This window comes from Chiloscyllium plagiosum, chromosome 34, assembly GCF_004010195.1.
Source record: "Chiloscyllium plagiosum isolate BGI_BamShark_2017 chromosome 34, ASM401019v2, whole genome shotgun sequence".
In the NCBI taxonomy this organism is placed as follows: domain Eukaryota; kingdom Metazoa; phylum Chordata; class Chondrichthyes; order Orectolobiformes; family Hemiscylliidae; genus Chiloscyllium; species Chiloscyllium plagiosum.
The window spans coordinates 25,272,965-25,291,002 of NC_057743.1; the positions used below are offsets into that span (position 1 = coordinate 25,272,965).

At 44.0% G+C, this 18,038-nt stretch overlaps 1 protein-coding gene and 1 long non-coding RNA gene across 6 annotated transcripts in view; one reads left to right on the forward strand and one right to left on the reverse strand.

Moving 5' to 3' along the window:
• Positions 1 to 975: 975 nt before the first annotated feature.
• LOC122540354 (paired box protein Pax-7-like) overlaps positions 976 to 18,038 on the forward strand; it is a 184,028-nt gene continuing 166,965 nt past the window's right edge. For 3 of the 5 annotated variants that reach the window (XM_043675953.1, XM_043675954.1, XM_043675952.1), the window contains exons 1-4: positions 976 to 1,113; positions 2,642 to 2,877; positions 4,115 to 4,244; positions 5,305 to 5,433. In XM_043675953.1, the coding sequence (XP_043531888.1) occupies positions 1,029 to 1,113; positions 2,642 to 2,877; positions 4,115 to 4,244; positions 5,305 to 5,433 (580 nt within the window). In that variant the 5' untranslated portion in view covers positions 976 to 1,028. Of the gene's footprint in view, positions 1,114 to 2,641; positions 2,878 to 4,114; positions 4,245 to 5,304; positions 5,434 to 8,393; positions 8,625 to 18,038 lie in introns of those variants that run through there. The other 2 variants (XM_043675956.1, XM_043675955.1) reach the window with 2 other exon arrangements.
• On the reverse strand, positions 1,121 to 8,364 carry LOC122540355. The gene is made up of 4 exons (XR_006309269.1): positions 7,918 to 8,364; positions 7,355 to 7,433; positions 2,369 to 2,451; positions 1,121 to 1,913 (listed from the first exon to the last, which is right to left on the reverse strand). It is a non-coding gene; the product is annotated as an uncharacterized LOC122540355 (long non-coding RNA).

Consider the following 18,038-nt stretch of genomic DNA (forward strand, 5'->3'; position numbering starts at 1 on the left):
CGTGAAATTTCACTTAAATTAGGATCGCCTTTATTGCTAATATCTGTCTACAACATCAGGCAACGGTGCTCAGTGACAGTAAGACAGACAGCGGCCATGGAGTCAGAGTTATGTTTCTTGAGTCGGTGTTTGTCCAGTTGAATGGTGGAGGTTGTTAAATAGAGTGTCTTGGTCATTGAAGGATAACTGGAAGATTAGATATTTCGGCCTGAAGTTTGTTTCGTGTTTGTCCCATTGATGAGGGGGCGAGATGTATTTCTATTCATTCAAATAACTTCCAGCTCTTACTCTTTTGTTTTAAAGTGGTCGTTTTCTTTTCCCAAAATCTTTTCTTGAAAATTGTTTTTAATAAAACAGCTGTTTGGTCCAAAACGAGGCAGCGAAAGAGTGAATGTACAATGTGTGATCGGGCCCAGAGTCTCTCACTGTCATTGGCGCGTTCAGTTGTCAATGTATCCGCTCCCTCCTCATGAATAAAAGAATCAGCCCGAGCCTATCAGAGTTTAAACTTCTCTCCTCCACCACACTGCGTCGAACTTGGGCTCCTCGACATCTCCCCGCTTCCTGGAGAGTTTGTCTTTAAAAAAAAAACTTTCCTCAAAAAGAAAACAGCATTAAAGCAAATAACGAAGTTAAGAGGGAGATTAGCAAGCAGCAAGAACATTGTACCGGGGAGGGAAATTGTTCCTTGCGAACAGTGAAGGGGTTCTCTTTACTACCGCTACCCTCCCCCGCCAAGTTACCCTTCAGTCTACAAACTCCTCGTCCCACTTTCTAAGAAAGTTTTTTTTCCTGCAGGAAGCGCACAAAGCGAGTCCAGCCAGGACCGAGAGGGCAGCTGCAGCGAGTAGAGACTGGAAACCAGGGGATAGAGGAGGATTTGGTGCTTCGCTCAGTTTTGTCTGTCTCTCTGTGTGTCTGTCTGTGTAAATCTCTTTACCCCCCCCCCCCCGACACCCCCCCCACCCAGTCATTCCACCCCACCCCCATCCCTCCCCAGTACCATTCGTCTCCATACCGAATCGAGAATGACGTCTCTAACCGGGACAGCACCGCGGATGATGCGCCCGAGTCCAGGCCAAAGCTACAACAGGACCGGTTTCCCTCTGGAAGGTATGGATGCTATGAACAACAGCGTACCTCAGTTCAATAAGATGTATTTAAATACTGGAGTGCAAGCAGATCTAGTAGAAGGAGGAAAAAAGTCGTGTATCTTGAATAGAACTTAAATCACTTTACTTAAAAAAAGGAACATTTCTTTAACCGTGTTGGAGGGTTTGGGTGTTGGTTTAGTGTAGAGTGAGTCCTGTATTGGTGCACCTGCTTTAATATAAGACATCCGTGTATCTTTAATTCATTTGGCACCAGGCGTTTCGAGCTAATGGTATTTTTGTGATATGGTTTCCAAGCACGTGCAGCCATGCACAGAGTGATGATGTTGGAGGGTCTGGGACGGGATTTATTTAGCGACTGCCGCTCTCCATCCGTGTATTTCGTGACTAAGGAGAAATTGGTAAAAGCCCATCAGTCAGGCTTGTTGCAAAACACACAAGCTGGGTGGATTTAGTCAAGTGCATCATTCAGCACACTGAAGTGAAGAAATAGTCAGGAAAGGGATAAGGGGGATTACTCCAATATTTGCACAACATGACTGGGAATAATGAGCGAGGGAAGTGCTACAGTTTCTAGTGCTTACCGAGTGCAGAAATGGGCCACTTAGCGACGTTTGGGAGAAACGAGCCGTGTCCAAACTACCCGCATGTGCTGGTCATCATTCCTGTAAATTAGCAATGGCTGATGCAGATTAAGAAACAGGGAGCTCCAAGCAGCTTGGTGGAGGGGGGGTAATACCAGTCTCTGATCGCCTTCTGTGGATTTTAATTCCGTCTCGCCTTTTATCTATTAAAACACAACTAACACACTCCATTTGGTGAGCAAACCTTTTTTGGGGAAACGAATTCATTCAAGACGATTTCGTTAACTCGAAGTCCACCTTTAACCGGAAAATCGCGCATTTCTATGAAGCGAGGCCGCTGCGATTTGTGACGAGTGAATCGATTAGATTAGAATGAGGTTCAATTCTACAGAAAGGTGTTTTGCCCGATCTCCCTAAGTCAACCTTGTTTAAAAAGTTAGGACTTTAATTACCTTCAATCTGATTACATTTCTAGGCTGTTTGGTTAAAACTGCGTTCAGCTCCACTGTAGTTAGTGACCATCTGAACTGTGGTATCACACGCCACTTCCCCCTCATTAACAGGAAAAGGTTTACATGGCAAGTTATAATTAAATTAATGTTACACCACTTTAAACACAGCAGCCCCTAAACTTCGCGCAGTTAAATCTGGAGCTCAGCCAGTGACACACACCTGTTTGAAAAGCAGATTTCGACAATGATGACAGTCTTGGGGAGAGCTGGATTCTGCAAATCTTAAAGGGGAGTGGAATGTCCCTAATTAAAATAAATACCAGAATGAAAATTAAAAACTGCAACTGTTATTGGGCAATGAATTCTGAAATTGTTCCTTTCTCTCCCAGTCACAAACACTGGGTCCAGAGAGAGGTTTGTACACTGCTGACCTGTTTCATTCTTTCTCTCCCCCCCCCCCCCCCCCCTCCCCACTCTCTCTCTCTCTAACCAGTGTCCACTCCTCTGGGCCAAGGGAGAGTAAATCAGCTCGGCGGCGTTTTTATAAACGGCAGGCCACTACCAAACCACATCCGACACAAAATCGTGGAGATGGCCCATCACGGTATCCGGCCCTGTGTCATCTCCCGGCAGCTGCGGGTCTCTCACGGCTGTGTATCGAAAATCCTGTGTCGCTATCAAGAAACTGGCTCGATCCGACCCGGGGCTATCGGAGGGAGCAAGCCCAGGGTGAGTGGAGCAAATAGCTGGGCCGAGGCGACCCTCTAACAGGTCAGAATGATGACACCGAGCAAACGAAAGCAGTATTCCTTTGAAGGGGAGCATTCATGCGGTGCTCCGCAGAGAAAGGGGGGAAGGAAAAAACACAGATCCTGACATTTTCCAGTCACCGGCAGATGTACATGTGGAGCACTGAAGTTCAACTTTATGTGGTCACAAACTTTCTCCACTCCCCACCTCTCAATCACACAGATACACACACATTCACACACACACTGACGTACTCACAGGCACATACATCCACAAAAAACATGGTTTTGGAGACTTATGGTGGAAGGAGGGAAAAAAAAGGATGAACCTGACAAAAACCATTCGCAATCTTTATCTTACTGTTGGAAAGGGGCAAAACAAAACACACCCGCGCCAGTGGGTCCTCCACCCCAACAGAGATCCTCTCTCCAGGAGACACCCTCTCTCCAGCGGTGACCTTCTCCCCAGCAGAGACCCTTTTCCCAGTCATTCCTTGCTCCAACCCTCGCTGATGCATTGTATTTATTTCCCATTAAATCCGCATCATCCGAGTGGAAAACTCTCGGAAAATGAAAGGATTTTTAAAAAAAAAAATTATCACGATAACCTTTTGTTTTCTGAATGGCGTATATTCCAACAAATCGATTATACGTAGCACGATTATTCAGCTCAACTCAGGAGTGCACTGACCGATTGATCTTTGAAATAAGGGCCAAAACTATAGGGGTCTCTGTTCCTCTCCCTGACACAGTTGCAGAGAGACTGGTTCCACATCAAACTGGGCAATTGGAGCAATGACAACAGAGGGAACTGAACTGGAATTAAACACTGAACTAGCTACAACGTGAACTCTGTGAGACATAAAACAACAACATCCCTGTCTCAAAACATTACAATCTATAATATTCTTTATATATATATATAAGTTAAATAAGCTAGTCTTTAGGAGGAAGAGCATCCCGTCGTTATATTGCCCCCTCACAATGTCATGAGTCTCAGTTAGACAAGACACATGGCAACTCATTAATAAATGTATCTTCTGGATTTAAAACAAATTGGGCCGCTGAGTGCAAATGTGGTGGTTTTCAGACTATGAATTAAAAAGCTCTGATTGTAGTTACTTTGTAAGTCTCACGTCAAATAAATTAAAAGTTTGTTTTTTTTCCCCCCTTGTGTCTGTCTCTGTCTATTCCGATATCTGTTTCCCCTACTAAAGCAGGTAGCAACGCCCGATGTGGAGAAAAAGATCGAGGAATACAAGAGAGAAAACCCTGGGATGTTTAGTTGGGAGATCAGGGACAAACTACTCAAGGACGGCATCTGTGACAGGAGCACTGTACCTTCAGGTGAGGGAAAACTTCCAACAGCCCTGCCCTGACTATTTATAAAGGGACCTGTCAGACGTACACAATTTCCAACACTTTCCTCAATCATTCATTTGAAGAGAGACAGAGAGAGACAGGCAGAGAACGAGGGCACATACAGACAGAGAGAGACAGGCAGAGAACGAGGGCACAGACAGAACCCAAACGCCACACAAACTGCAGCTTTTAAAAACTGTCACCGTTGAACTTTGTACAATATTTTTACTTGAACTTAATCGAAATTGTTACCAATGCATACAAAAAATGTCAATTTGCTGAATTTCGAAAACGATCACAGACAATTTAGTCACCTTCTGTTCCCGCGCTGCACCGGCAGAAAATACACACTGACTTTCCAGCTAAACTGCTCAAAGTTGCAGGTTGGATTTATGAAGTCTCCACAGGCCTGTGTTACGATTCGGTTCCGGGGTGGCGGCGGGGAATTTGCTAGGTTGGGTTCTTGACCAGTTTGGTGTCTTTCAGCATTTCTTCGTGATCATTTTTCTTTCTTCCGGTCGGTTCCACCGATTTACCCCTCACCCATTCAGCCCAGGGGCCGAAGCGCCCGCAGTCGGTTGCTATCCCAATCGCTGAAATTGACAGGTTTGAGAGCGATGGGGAAAGAGCTTGTGGGGTGGGCGGGTGAGAATTAATTCTGGGAACAGCTCGTTCCTCACCTGGAAACCCCCTTTTTTTTCAGTTTTAACCATTTTGTTTTTGTTTTAAAAATCCCAGTAACACCTATCAGAAGACATTCATAATGAAACGATTGAATGTGTCCACACTAGATTTTAGTGAAAACAACGACCACGATTTATTTGTAATGTTATCAAATTTCATAAGATTTTAGGAGAATTTTTTTAAAAATCTGAAATTATTATATAATACCTTAACTGGCCAGAAGTCATGTAAACAATCGGCTTGAGGAAAATGGACTCGTTCAAGACTTTTGCTTTGAATCATCACTTCAGTAAAATCACCCAAACTAATGATTCGCCCCCCCAAAAGAAATAATTATTTTATTTATTTTTTCTTTTGAAAGTGAGCTCCATCAGTCGGGTGTTAAGAGCCAAGTTTGGAAAGAGAGATGATGACGAAGAAATGGAGAAAAAGGAGGAAGAAGGGGGAAGAAAGACTAAACATAGTATTGATGGAATCCTCGGGGAGAAAGGTAACATTGACTCTTGGTTTTGTTTCCTCCCAGTTGGAGATTAGTTGAGTTCCTCTTGTCATTGTGTTAGTATCTGGGTAGGGAGGGGTGGGGGAGGCATAGCTGGACTGGGGGGGTTGGAACGTTAATGGTGGCTGGGGAAGGGGGAGGAGTAAATTCCCTGCTCAAGTCTCAATTTCGCCTCAGTTTTGCGCGGTTGGGATGTTGGCTTAAAACACTCAGGGTTGGGGGGAAACAGCGCTTGATTCTAAACCTGCAGTTACTCGCACCTGACTGCATTCCGGGGCGCTCCCTGTTTGATTTGGTGTAGCTTCTTCATGCTGGAGTTAACAATGATTGCAAATCTAGGAAAGGACACTTACACACACACACAACCCAGCGTTTGTTGTCTTTCGAATTACCACAGGGCGCACATAAAGCCACCCTCAGCAATGTTTCAAAATCTATGTCTGGAAGGGGCACGGATGCTCTCCTCCCCTCGCAGAGATATTTTATTGTATGAGGACCTCAGTGTTTCTGTAGGTTTGGGGGAATGCAGCGTCCAGCGTTGGGGGAGATTTCCCTCCCAGGAGATGGTGCCGAGTGTAAAACGCTTTGCTGCGGGAAGTCAGCGCTGGTCTCCCTTCTTCCACACGCTGCAGCCATCCATTATTCACCATGGAGTTTCAGGGCAAGTGTCGGAGCTTAAATTAATTTGTGTTGTGGGACAGATCGTTCTCCGGGTTTCTTAAACGGTCCCTTGAAACCACGGCTGACAGTTGCCCGCTCTGCCAATCAATAACAATTAGGAGAGGGAGATGACTGCAGCCGGCCGATAAAAGGCGAGGAGATGGGGCATTGACTGTGGGCGGATGATCAAGGGACAGACAGATTGGGGGGTGGGAAATGGGGTGGTGGGGGGAGAGAGAGAGAGAGAGAGAGAGTGCGAACACTATCACTTCGTCAGCGAATCAATTGGAACCTGCAGGGAGACCATAGAAATATAACTCGGGAAAGTTGCTGGCAATTGTGGATGTGGTGCGGTTGATGTTTTGATGGCGAGGTTAAGTATATAAAACGATGTGCTATGTTTGGTTTCATGTATGCGGCTGGTTCAGTTCAGTGAGAGTGGGTTTCTGCTTAAGTAAATGGCGTCTGTCACACAGTCCAAAGTGCCGATAAGTTGTATCAATCGGTTGATCCTTTTAGCTGGCGTCGGGGGTGAGGCCCGGCCGCTGACTTGTGTACCAACCCAAGATTATTCCCGGTCAAACTTTTTGAAGAAAAAAAATAAAGCTTGTTTGTTCTGTTAATTCCTCGGGGCCCACTCGGGAATATTCAAACACATTCGCTCCCTTTCCCCCCCCCCCACCGCCCCCTTTAAAAAAAGACAAAAAACTGTCAAACGAGATGTTCAAACGTTTCTTCTGGGCTTGATAAAGGGGTTTCTCGAAGACGGACTCATTTTCAGACTTGGAGATGAACTTGAGTACAAAGAGCTTCGAGTCCATTGAAAATGTTTTAAAAGCCGAAACACAAAAAGGGAACAGAGGCGGAGGGAGGGAGAGAGGGAGAGAGAGGGAGAGAGAGAGAGAAAAAAAAGACAGCAGCCTGTTCTGAGGCAGACAGAGTTCGGCATTCTCATTCAAAAAACCTGCGAGAGGGGGGAAAAAAACATCAGAACAAAAGAGCGGGACAAGGAAACAATGGAGAAAGGGAACGCATGAATAATGCAAGCACACCCTGCTGCTCGGAGTTTTGTAATATCATTGGGAAAGAATAACTAGCTGAAGGTACAAAACGATTTAAAGAGAAAAAACATTTGGAAACAGTCGATATTCATTTGCGAAGCAGATTTCGAGCAGTTTTCCCCAGTCACCTTCACAGTTCAACCACTCCACACAACATTTAATTCAATTTTTTTTTCAAAACAAAAACATACCTTCACTTTCATGCTGAGGTAGTCACATCAGCCGGAAAAGGGGCAAACCGTTTTTGTGTTTTTATTCTGTGTGAACGGTCTGGAGAAAGATAATTTTAAAAATTATTTTGCCAAATTTTATTTAATTCGTTCTCGGCTGTTTTTTTTTTAAATGTTCCGAACTCGTGTCCTCCTGAATATTTTTAAAAATGTCTTTTATTTTTCGCGCCCTTCGCGACCCCGGCCTTCGGTCCATTTTCTTTTTTTTAAATCCATGCAGATAAATTAAATCTCGGTCAAGCAAAGTTTGTAAGAATGTTGGATGGTGTAATTTTGTGAGCAGTTATCCTGGGCATTTCGTCAATTATTGACGCTGAACTCAGTAAGAGAGATTGCCTTTCCAAAATCCTGCCAGTTAAGAGACGCTGTAAAAATATTTACGATTTGTTTATATTTTGGACAGTGATCCGGTCAGTGTAGTTTAATTTGCAAAACTTCCGGAGGTGTGCTTTTTTAAAAAAAAAATCAGTTGTTAATTTAAGGAATTCCAACTTTCAAAAACTTTTAATTCTCTTTAAACTTACCTTAAGTTTCAGGTAATAGTGAGCTTAGAGAAGGTGATTTTTCAGTTGCCTTTGCTTTATCCAAATAAGAAAATGTCAATAGCATCGCCGAAAGCTCGGGCTCTTAATACTTCAATATATATTTTAAAATGTTTGAAGGAGAGAACTCCGCGTGTTGCCGTTTTGCAATCCGCCTTTAAATAGCACCCGAGACTCACGCTGGGTAATAGCGAAATGACCGACTGTTTCTTTAAGACGTCAGGGTAACAGGATGGTGTTTCTATTTATTGACCAACTCCTTCTTTCAGGAAGAGTTTTAAAAAGTCGACAAAACTTTTCTTTCACTTTCTAAATTGAGCCTAATAACGACCGGATGTTTAAACGGCCGGCGACCTCTGTGATCTTTTTTAGACGAGTCTCTAATTTAAACCATTGGGCAAGTGGGAACCTTTTCGCTCGTGTCCAGCCCCTAACCCCAAACTGGATTTTGTTTGTAGAAATCTTCAAGTAGTAAACTGCACAGGCGACCGCTAACCCTCGCAGTTCAATCGCAGTGCATGTTAACAGCTGCCGAAGAATCTCACCCACTTATAGTAACCACACACCCCGTCGCAGCATCTGGGGGGATTCAACAGCTATCTTTGACAAGGAGAGACTTTTATAGCTAAGTTATATTTTTAAACCCTGACTCGTCAATGTTTGTCTATTGTACAAGCTCAGTATAGTGTGCCAATATTAAACCCTGTCTCTTTAAGCGATTTGTTTTGAATAATTATTTATATTTCCCAGAACCACAGGAAACCCAAACATAACTTAATCTGTGCCTTTACTGTGGTAACTCAAGGCTGAGATTCTAATGTCCTTTCTCTTTTTTTCAAAAGCAAAGATTTTGCTGGACTGCTCCTTTCTCTCTCATCTCTCTGACATTTAATAATGTTAAGGCTTATTACAGAAAGTAATGAAAACTGTTCTGTGTGAATGAGGGGCTGTGTTTCCGAGGAGTGTAATAGCTGCTAGCCATGGTTAGAAGTGTATTTAGCCCCAATCAGCCACTGTGGGGACTTTTAAGCACAAACGTTATGTTGAAGGGTTTTAAGGCAGATTAAATTGAGCCCTTTTATTTCTTGCACTTTCATCTTTAAACGCTTCGCTCTGTGTAGCTCCGGGCACAAATTGGCCAGATTTCAGTTCCCTTTTATAGAACGTGATTTTTCATAAAATGTGTATATCGTTTGAGGACAGAGTTAGCATTTTGTCACATGCTCCTCCGACCTCGTGCTGACAGCAATCACTTAGACTGGGGATGAACGTTTTAAAAATGTAACCGCGTAGTTGAGGGAACCTGTTTCAACAAAACTCCAACTAAAAGAAAGAGGTGTCCAAAGCTAATGAATGAATGAGTGGGTAAGATGAAGTTCTGTCTCCCACTGACTTACTCGGGGTGGGGGCTGGGGTGGGAGGGAGTGGAGTTCAACATTCCTGCTCCAGCATCCCCTCCAAATTTCTGTCGATTTATTTCTGAGTGGTAAACTCCAAAGATACCTTGACTGTGGGTAAATCCTACACAATTAGGAAAAAAGTAAATAAACAGAATGGTGAAGAAAATAATGCGGTGGAATTCGTGAAAGAATATACACTGAAATGTCTCTGAAATGACAATCTGCACAGCACGGGGTATCGATTTGCAATGGAAGTGGAAATGTAGATGAGACTTGCGAGCATCTGCAACATGTTACGAGAATAAATGGTGTGGGTATCATTATAAATGGGAGATAGATCGACAGACACAAGAGAATTAAATTGGATGACGAGTTTAAAAGGCTGGAGAGACGCGATAGACTGCGGAACGAACAATGGTCAAAATTGCAGATCAATGGAATACTAAACGGAAGAAATTTGCATCACACGAATAAACAATGAAGCAATGTAATAGGGTAATAATGCGTTGTAGTTGCAGAGACTGGCAACTGGGAATTCTGAGTGAGAATCGAGTGTGGAACCACATGCTGGTTGCCCGCGTTTTGTTTTGGTGAGGAGTTTGGTGTTCGGTCAGTAGCAGTTAGTCATAGGGAGTGGAGAAGTGTTGAATTTTGCGGTCATGTAAACATTTAGACAAGCCAGTTGCATCTGGCAGAGTAGAATAACACCGCATGCGACAGGATGACTATAGGAAGCTGACATACAGGAGTTGGTCAAATAGAGATATAGATAAAATGCGAGAGAGAGCAATTAAAGTTGTTGTGTTTACGTGGTGGGTGAAGCGTGTTTCACACCTGGTTTGACGAGGTAGAAGTGTCTATCCGGTAAAGTAACCACAGAGAGTTAACCAAAAACCTTCATGTGTAAGCGAAAGAGAGACAGAGAGGCTACAATAGATACTTGAAGACCGAGGGTCACCTGGAAGTTGTGAATCTAATCAAACAGAACGCAGAGAGGATTTCTGTGTTTGTGAGGGGGGGATTAGCTGTAATAATAGAGGCCAGGGAACAGATAGAGGAATGTCAAACTATCCGGGGCTACAACTCATTGTAATGTGCATATTCAATTAAAGAAAGGGATATAGCCGCCACACGAATGACACTTGTCAGAGAAAGCGAAGACAAATAAGGTACAACACTGAGAGAGCAATTATTAAAGCAAATACTGGCGCGGAATACTTTACTAGTCGGGGTTTAGATAAATAAACACACAAGTGGCGAGACAGAAAGCAAGGAAGGACAGTAAAACAGAGCAATTCAAGTTCAGTTAACTTGAAGCAAGGAATGGGAGAAGGTTTGAGGTAATGGACAAGGTTTAAAGAGGACAGAAATATGGAAATTAATAAAGCTGGGAGGACCGTGGCTTAGGGAAACGAAAAAGAGAATTGTATTTTTTTTTGAATGTTGGGAAACAGAGTGAAAGACATCAGAGCACAGAAACGCGAAACCAATAATATGATTTAAATCAGAATAATTGCATGTGAGAACGTAAAAGGATAGAAAAATGGAGAGATAGGAATAAAGGCTGAAGGAGAGAAAGAAAGGGACAGACTGACTTCGGAAATTGAGTATTTAAAAAAATATTTTGCATGAGTTAAACTATCTACAATTCATGTGTCAGAAGTGAGGAGGCATAACGAAGAAAGAGGATGAGAGAAAGCGATAGCACTGCACTTCAAACGAATTCATCCAACACCAGGAAAGAGTGAGAGAGAGAGATTTAGCTCAAATATGGCAACGTTATTTAGATATTAATAACATATTTTCCCGAGGCATCAGCAGTCCATACATCTCCACTTTCTCCCAGCTATTTGGCTGCAGGAATTGAGCGAGATACAAATGTTAGGCAGAGATAACACAATCAGCGCAGCTCGGTCCTATAGCTGCATCACTGCATTAAACCAGGATTAACCTCCCCTTTCCCATCAAGGCTTTCCCTCTTACCCCTTCTATATTTCATTGCAATTTACATGGAAAGGATTTTAAAGAACATATAGGACCCAGAACTTAAAGCTGAAAGGTCTTTGGGATGGAGCAAAACCCTAAATCCTCTCTCAAATTTATGAAATAATAACAATAATAATAAAAATGACCCAGCATTTCAATTCGATGGTGAAATTCCAACCATGGCAGATTGCGAGAGCCACACTTCGGAATTTAAGTTGGACGTTTTTTTAAAAATAAATCCTAGTTTCATCTTACCCAGAATCTTCTGGTGTTAAAGGTGATGTTTGCTTATTTTAATGCTCTCTAAAACAAAAGTTAGCAACTTGGTCCATGCATGGCATCGCGTTTCTTAATATTTGGGATTTCTAGTTTTTAATTGGATTATTGTATTAGTTATTTGGCAGAATCACAGTCACGGGACTGAACTGTCATTGGAAGTGCAGCGGTTCTGGTAAATCGATTCAACTCCATGTCTCAGCCAGCTCTGCATCTCGTTTTCAGTGAAATGTGACAGGACTGAGGGGTTATTCCAGATGTAGGGTGTTGGGGGGTGAGGTGCCTCTGTGTTCGGGGGTGGGGGTAGGGGGGTGGGGAGGGTCCCACGAGGAATGGATGAATCGAAGGTCTGTCCAATCTAACTTTGAGGGAATCCCTCATAGGAAAAGGCCGAATGTCTGATTCTAGCCGGACACTGGGCAGATGGTGCACGAATCTCGAGTTGCTTAAGTTTATTAAAAATGGGTGATGGGCCCAATAACTTTAACATAACAGAGACGCCAACAGGTTGTCTCAATATGAGTTGCATCGAGCATTTACCAGGTCTCACATTTAAGCTTAGAAAGGAGGATGCATTCGCCATACTACTTTGGAGAATAGAGTTGAACCTTTTTTTGTGCATGTGTGTGTGTGTTAGGGGCCTACAAGTGTGCAGTATTCTGGTCTTGCAGCCCACATGAAAGAATCCGCAAACATGGTTATTAACAGATAGCCAACCCCGAACACAGGCTCGGGGTAGTTTTAATAAACAAGAAAGAGAAGGGAAGCATCTAAACCCATTCATTACTGCTGTAGTGTACAGGCGAGCAGGGGAAGAGACTGATTATGTTGTGTTTTGAGAAATACTTACTAGGAGCTTCCCATCTTCAGCGCTTTGTAAAGGGAGGCAAAAGTCCGGAGCAGATTATGTTTCAGACGGTTGTAGGATTGTGACCAAAATAAAATAATAAAAATGGGTGTCATCTCGTTGCGAATTTATAAAGACATTTGTCATCTGAGGAAAGCCCAGAGTAAGTCTTTTCAGGAGGATATTAATTCGCAATTATTTGCAAGTGCTTGGCTGACCCCTGAACTCTCGTTGGCAAGGAACAGGACGGATTGTCGAGTGTTGTTTAAAGGGGGAAAAATAGGTGAGGAAAATTAGGAGACGGAGTCAGGAAATTGAGAAGCTTATTGCCTTTGATCCTACTCGCGTTTGCTTATCAGGAACATTTATGGTGACACTTTAACAAAGGGAGTTTATCATATTACAGTCTCACCACGCTTTAGTGCGGGGTTCCCGTTTTCAGCTAATTAAGGACAGTCTGCATTGGGGACAGGCTCGATCTCAGCACACATATTATTTGTGTGCAGTGAATGAGGGATCTGTGGCCTTTTTGTGTGGGGAGGGGAGGATCACAGTGAGGAACTTAGAAGGATGTGCTAACAGAATTAAAGTGTGCGGAATAAATCCCCGCCCCTTGCTAAATTTGCAGCTTTATTTAAACACTTTCCAACCGAGGTCTGCCCACACAAATGTAAAACCAATTTTCGCCTGTTCTTGGAAAAACGGCCAGTGTCACCAAGAGGCAAACAAGTTGCCTGCCCATAATGGGACAGTTGTGGGTCCGAGCGCATTTCCCGCCAGAAAGTGAACACTTTCTTTAGTGCCTTTGCTGAGCAGGCACCAGTCCCCCAGTTGAGGCGGTGTCATGGGTTAGCACTGATCTGGTCTGTGGGGCACGGTCGCCCGGGGCAGGGACAGGTTTCAGCTGCAGCCTGAGAACGCTGCTGTGGGTTTTAATCCCGTCCACTTTGTCTGCTCTTTAACGTAAACCGTGGATGCTACATAGATACGGGGTGAATTTAATACGGATAGTGCTGGAGAAACTCGGCAGGCCTGACAGCATCTTTAGACAGAGAAACAGAGCTAATATTCCGAGACCAATATGACATACCGCCAGATCTGTTGGATATTTAGAAGACCTCCTATTTTAAATATGTATATAAGAGCAACATTGCTTCCTACGCACCAGCCTTTTACTTCCTCACCTTTACTCAGAGTTAATGAGATGAAGGAGAGAGCGCACCCGGTTAATTTCAGGCCGGCAGTGATAGTTACAAACACTTCGACAGCACAAGGTTAGATATAGCGTAAAGCTCTCTTTATATTGTCTCCATCGAACATTTCCATAGTGGGTACATCAAAAGTTCGATGTGATACAGAGCTAGGTCCTCTACACTGTCCCCATCAAACACTCCCAGGTCAGACCCAATCAAGGATTAGGTACAAAGTAAAGCTTCCTTTACAGAGAGTGCAAGAACAGAGAACTGCGGAATTTATGCGCACATCTTTGTAGGTGACAGGAGAAGGCTGTTTTAAACTTTCAGAACCAATGGCTTTATAAACGGATGCCTAGTGTACATTAGCCAGGGAGTTAGGTTAAACCTTTTTTTAAGCACTAGTTAGATCTCAGTTGGAGTATTGTGTTCAAATCTAGGCACTTTGGGAAGAATGCCACAGCCACGGGGCACAAGAAGATTTACTGAAACACAGAACAACAGAAATTGCTAGAGAAACTCAGCAGGTCTGAAAGCAGACTGAAACTTAGTTAATGTTTCGGGCCCAAGACCCTTCTTCAGAACTCATAGTAGTTGGGAAAAGGGGACATTCATGCTGATGACTGGGGTGGAGGCGAGAGGGACGAAAGGTGGGAGAATAGATGGGGAGGGAGCCCAGAGAGAGACCTGCTGAGTTTCTCCACCAAAAGGTTTTTGTGTGTGTGTTTCAGATCTCCAGCACCGCAATTCATTGTTCTATTTTAGAAAATGGTCCTAAAACATCGATGTTAGATGGACCAGGGAAAGGTGTCCCTAACCAGAGTGATTTTGCTGCAGTATATCGGATGAAACTGTTTCCAGTGATCTGGAGGGCAGAGGTCACACTCTTAAGGTAATTGGCGAAGATAATTGACCATACAAAAAGGAGGCGAGATGAGTGATGATCTAGACTGCACTGCCTGGTCGAGATGGATTCAATAATAACAGCGAACAGGGGCTTATAGTAGATGAAAAGTGCTTTTACGGAGTTATTTTTTGGAAAAGGCAGGCAAAATGGAACTAATTAATCACTCTTTCAATGAGCTAGCACGGGCACAATGGACCGAATGGCTTCATTCTGCGCTGTATCATTCTACAATGACTGCCACAGTAAATGCTTTCGGCGCTGGCGGCGTACCGTTTAGATATAGAGTTACGTCCTACTCAGAGAGGACTTACCTGAACTTTAGTATCACTCGTAGTGCTTCCACTCCTGCCTCGCCACCCTGCGGAATCTGTGAATCACCAACCAGGGCCCATTTGGGGAAATTGGTTGCGTTATAGAGAGGAGCAATATAGACTAGGTGGAGTTTCTCTCCCCATCAAAATTAAATCACCGGACAGTTTTAGAAGAGGCATTCTGGTGGATTTAACTGTTGTAGACAAGGAATGGTAGAGGGAGGGACAGACCGTGCCCTCAACACTTCAGCTTTAGTCTCCTACAGCGATTGAGTGAAACGACATTTGGTTCATATCTGGGAAACTTTGGTATGAAGGACCAATTCAGGAAATAAAAGTAACCGAGCTGGGGACTGATCACTGCACTAGCATCAAACGCAGACATAGCTCATAGTCAGGATTTCACTGCAGCTTCACAATTAAAGAGTGAATGAAATAGCCGACTATTAGGGGACCCTGGGACATGCCTCGGGAAGGCCATGCGGAGCAGGTTGAGACAGATCAATGCAAAGTGCATTTTATTATCTCTGTTTGAATTTGTCTCCCGCCGGGCTAATCTCTTGCTATGATATGGCCACGGATCTTAGATAGGAGAATATATTGACCTTATTCAGTGAGATGTACTCACTGTAACTTAACTTTGTAAGGAAAAAAAAAGAAGATTTTTTTAAAAAAAGGGTCGGTCACTCTAACTCTTCAACTCCCTTCAACGGTTCTCTGGTAGCATTTATTTCTGAAGAAGGTGCGATTCCTTATTTTGGACAGGGTGTTACAGTCGGTGCATGGTGTGAAGATGAGTGTCTGTGTTTGTGTGTGGGGGTGTGGGTGGGTGGGTAAGCGCGAGTGATGTGAGTATGTATGCATATATAGATATGACTTAGAGCACTACTGAGGATGTTTATATGTGGGCGCGTGTTTATCAGTGTGTGCGTATGAATATAAAGCAAGGAGTTGTGCCTGTGAGGATGTTTGTGAGACTGTGTTATCTGTGAAGATATGTTGATATGGTTTTTGAGTTAGTGGGTGAGATTGTACTTTTTCTGGCATGGATTTGTACGCCTTTGTGCATGTATGTAAGAATGGCTGTTGTATTTAAAGATGTGTTGATATGTCTGTGTGGGTGAGTAAGTTTGCATGCGTATGCCTGTGTGTGTATGTCTGTGGATTGGAATGAATGGTATCTGTGAGGGTAAGTTTATATGTCTTTGTGTAAGAATGTGTTGTCAATGTTTGTGTTGATTTGCCTGTGGGTGAGATAGCGTGTGTTTGCGTATGGCGCCTGTGTGTATGTCTGTCTGAAGATGAGTGCTGTGGAGGTTGTGTTTATGTGCTTGTGTGTGGATCAGGGCGAATGAATTGTGTGAGAATGCGTTCGCTAACAGAATGTATTTATATGTTTGTGTGAGAGTGAGGGACAGTGTCAGTCTGTGTTTGTGGGTCAAGAAGCAAGCTATTCAATAACATGAACACAGGCAGACTCTGAGTATACCTTATCATCCAATCGAGAGACAGCCGAGCACGACGGTGACTATGAAAGTGTGTGCGCGGTTGACAGTGTTTAAGTATGCCCGGCCGGGCTGTGGAATGAGGGAGATAGGAGCACATTTACAAGGATAATGTCAGGATTGGAGGGTTTGAGATACAGTGAGAGGCTGAATAGGGATAGGCTTTTTTTCTCTAGAACGTCGGAGGTTGAGGGGTGATCTCAGATCCTGAAGGGCATGGACAGGCTGAATAGCCGAGGTGCTATCCCAAGGGAGGGAGAGGTCCAAAACTGGACGGCAACGGTTTAAGGAGAGAGGGGATAATTTTAGAAAGATCCTAAGGGCAACCTTTTCACGGTAGTGCGTATATGGAACAAGCTGCCAGAGGAAGTGGTGGAGGCTGGTACAATTACAACATTTAAAAGGCATCTGGGTGGGTAAATGAATAGGAAGGGTTTAGAGGGATATGGGCCAAATGCTGGCAAATGGGACTAGATCAGGTTAGGATATCTGATCGGCATGGATGAGCTGGGCCGAGGGGTCTGTTTCTGTGCTGTACGCCACTATGCCTCTATGTCCTGGTTAGCAATGGTCAGTGCGTCTACGGGTTTCAGTGTGGACGATGCCACAGTTGCTTGGGGAATTTGCTTTCAGAGCTGCCCTCGCTCCTGAACAGGCCTGATCGCTGTCAGGTGGGACACGCTGCAGTGTCTACCTGAAACCTGCCAGGAATTTCGGGCCAATCCATGGGATGGCTTGTCTCATCACCTCCACCACCACCCCCGCCTCCCCTCCCCCACCTCAGGGATGAAGGGTCCCATGCCTCGGTGCTACAATACCGAGTTAATCGATTCAATGTCAATCTTGCTAACGGCTGGGCGATCCGCACAACCTGTAGCTGATAGTACATGAAATAGCTGTTCACTAATCTCCCTGCGTAGCTGCAAACACAGGCTCCACTCAGGCCAGGTCGCAAATTCAGCCCACGATGGATTGATATTGTAAATAAATATTTCGTGGAGATTTAATGAAGTCTGCTGGTTTTGGTTTGATCGGGACTGAGGAGATGGTGTTGACTGGATAACAGAAATTGAATTTAAACTTTGAAAATGCAAACAAGAAATTGATAAATATATGGGGGAAAAAGAACAATTTGCAGAGTTACGGAAAGTGTGTGTGTGTTTGTTGGGGGTGGGGGCGGCGGCGTGTGTATCACCGGATAGCCGACTCAAAGGACCAGCATGGGCAGTACGGGCAGAAAGGCCTCTTTCCATAGTGACCTTTGAATGTTCTCAACTCTTTATATAAATGTAAGCCTCGCTGGGTTCAGTGTAGTCTGAACCAGAGTTATATCCCAGTGACATCCGTTCTCTTCAAAACTGAAATGAAATCAGCAAAGTTCATGCTAAATCATTCCAGAACCCCGCGGGGATTCGTATGAATTCAAAGCAGTATGGGTACACACCACTGACAGGGCAGCCTACAAACTGACGAATGGTTGAGAAAGATTTAATAGGAACGAGGAATTCATTTAGTAATTGATGAAACGACCACGAGCGGGTCTTGAGAACCAGGAACCCAGCTTTAGACTGCACCACAGACCAGGTGCTTTGTGAGACACCGCTGGGAGTGGGAAGTTAAGGGGGGAGAAAACCCAGAAAACTAAGGCAAGGCTTTACAATAAGATACAAGGAAAGGT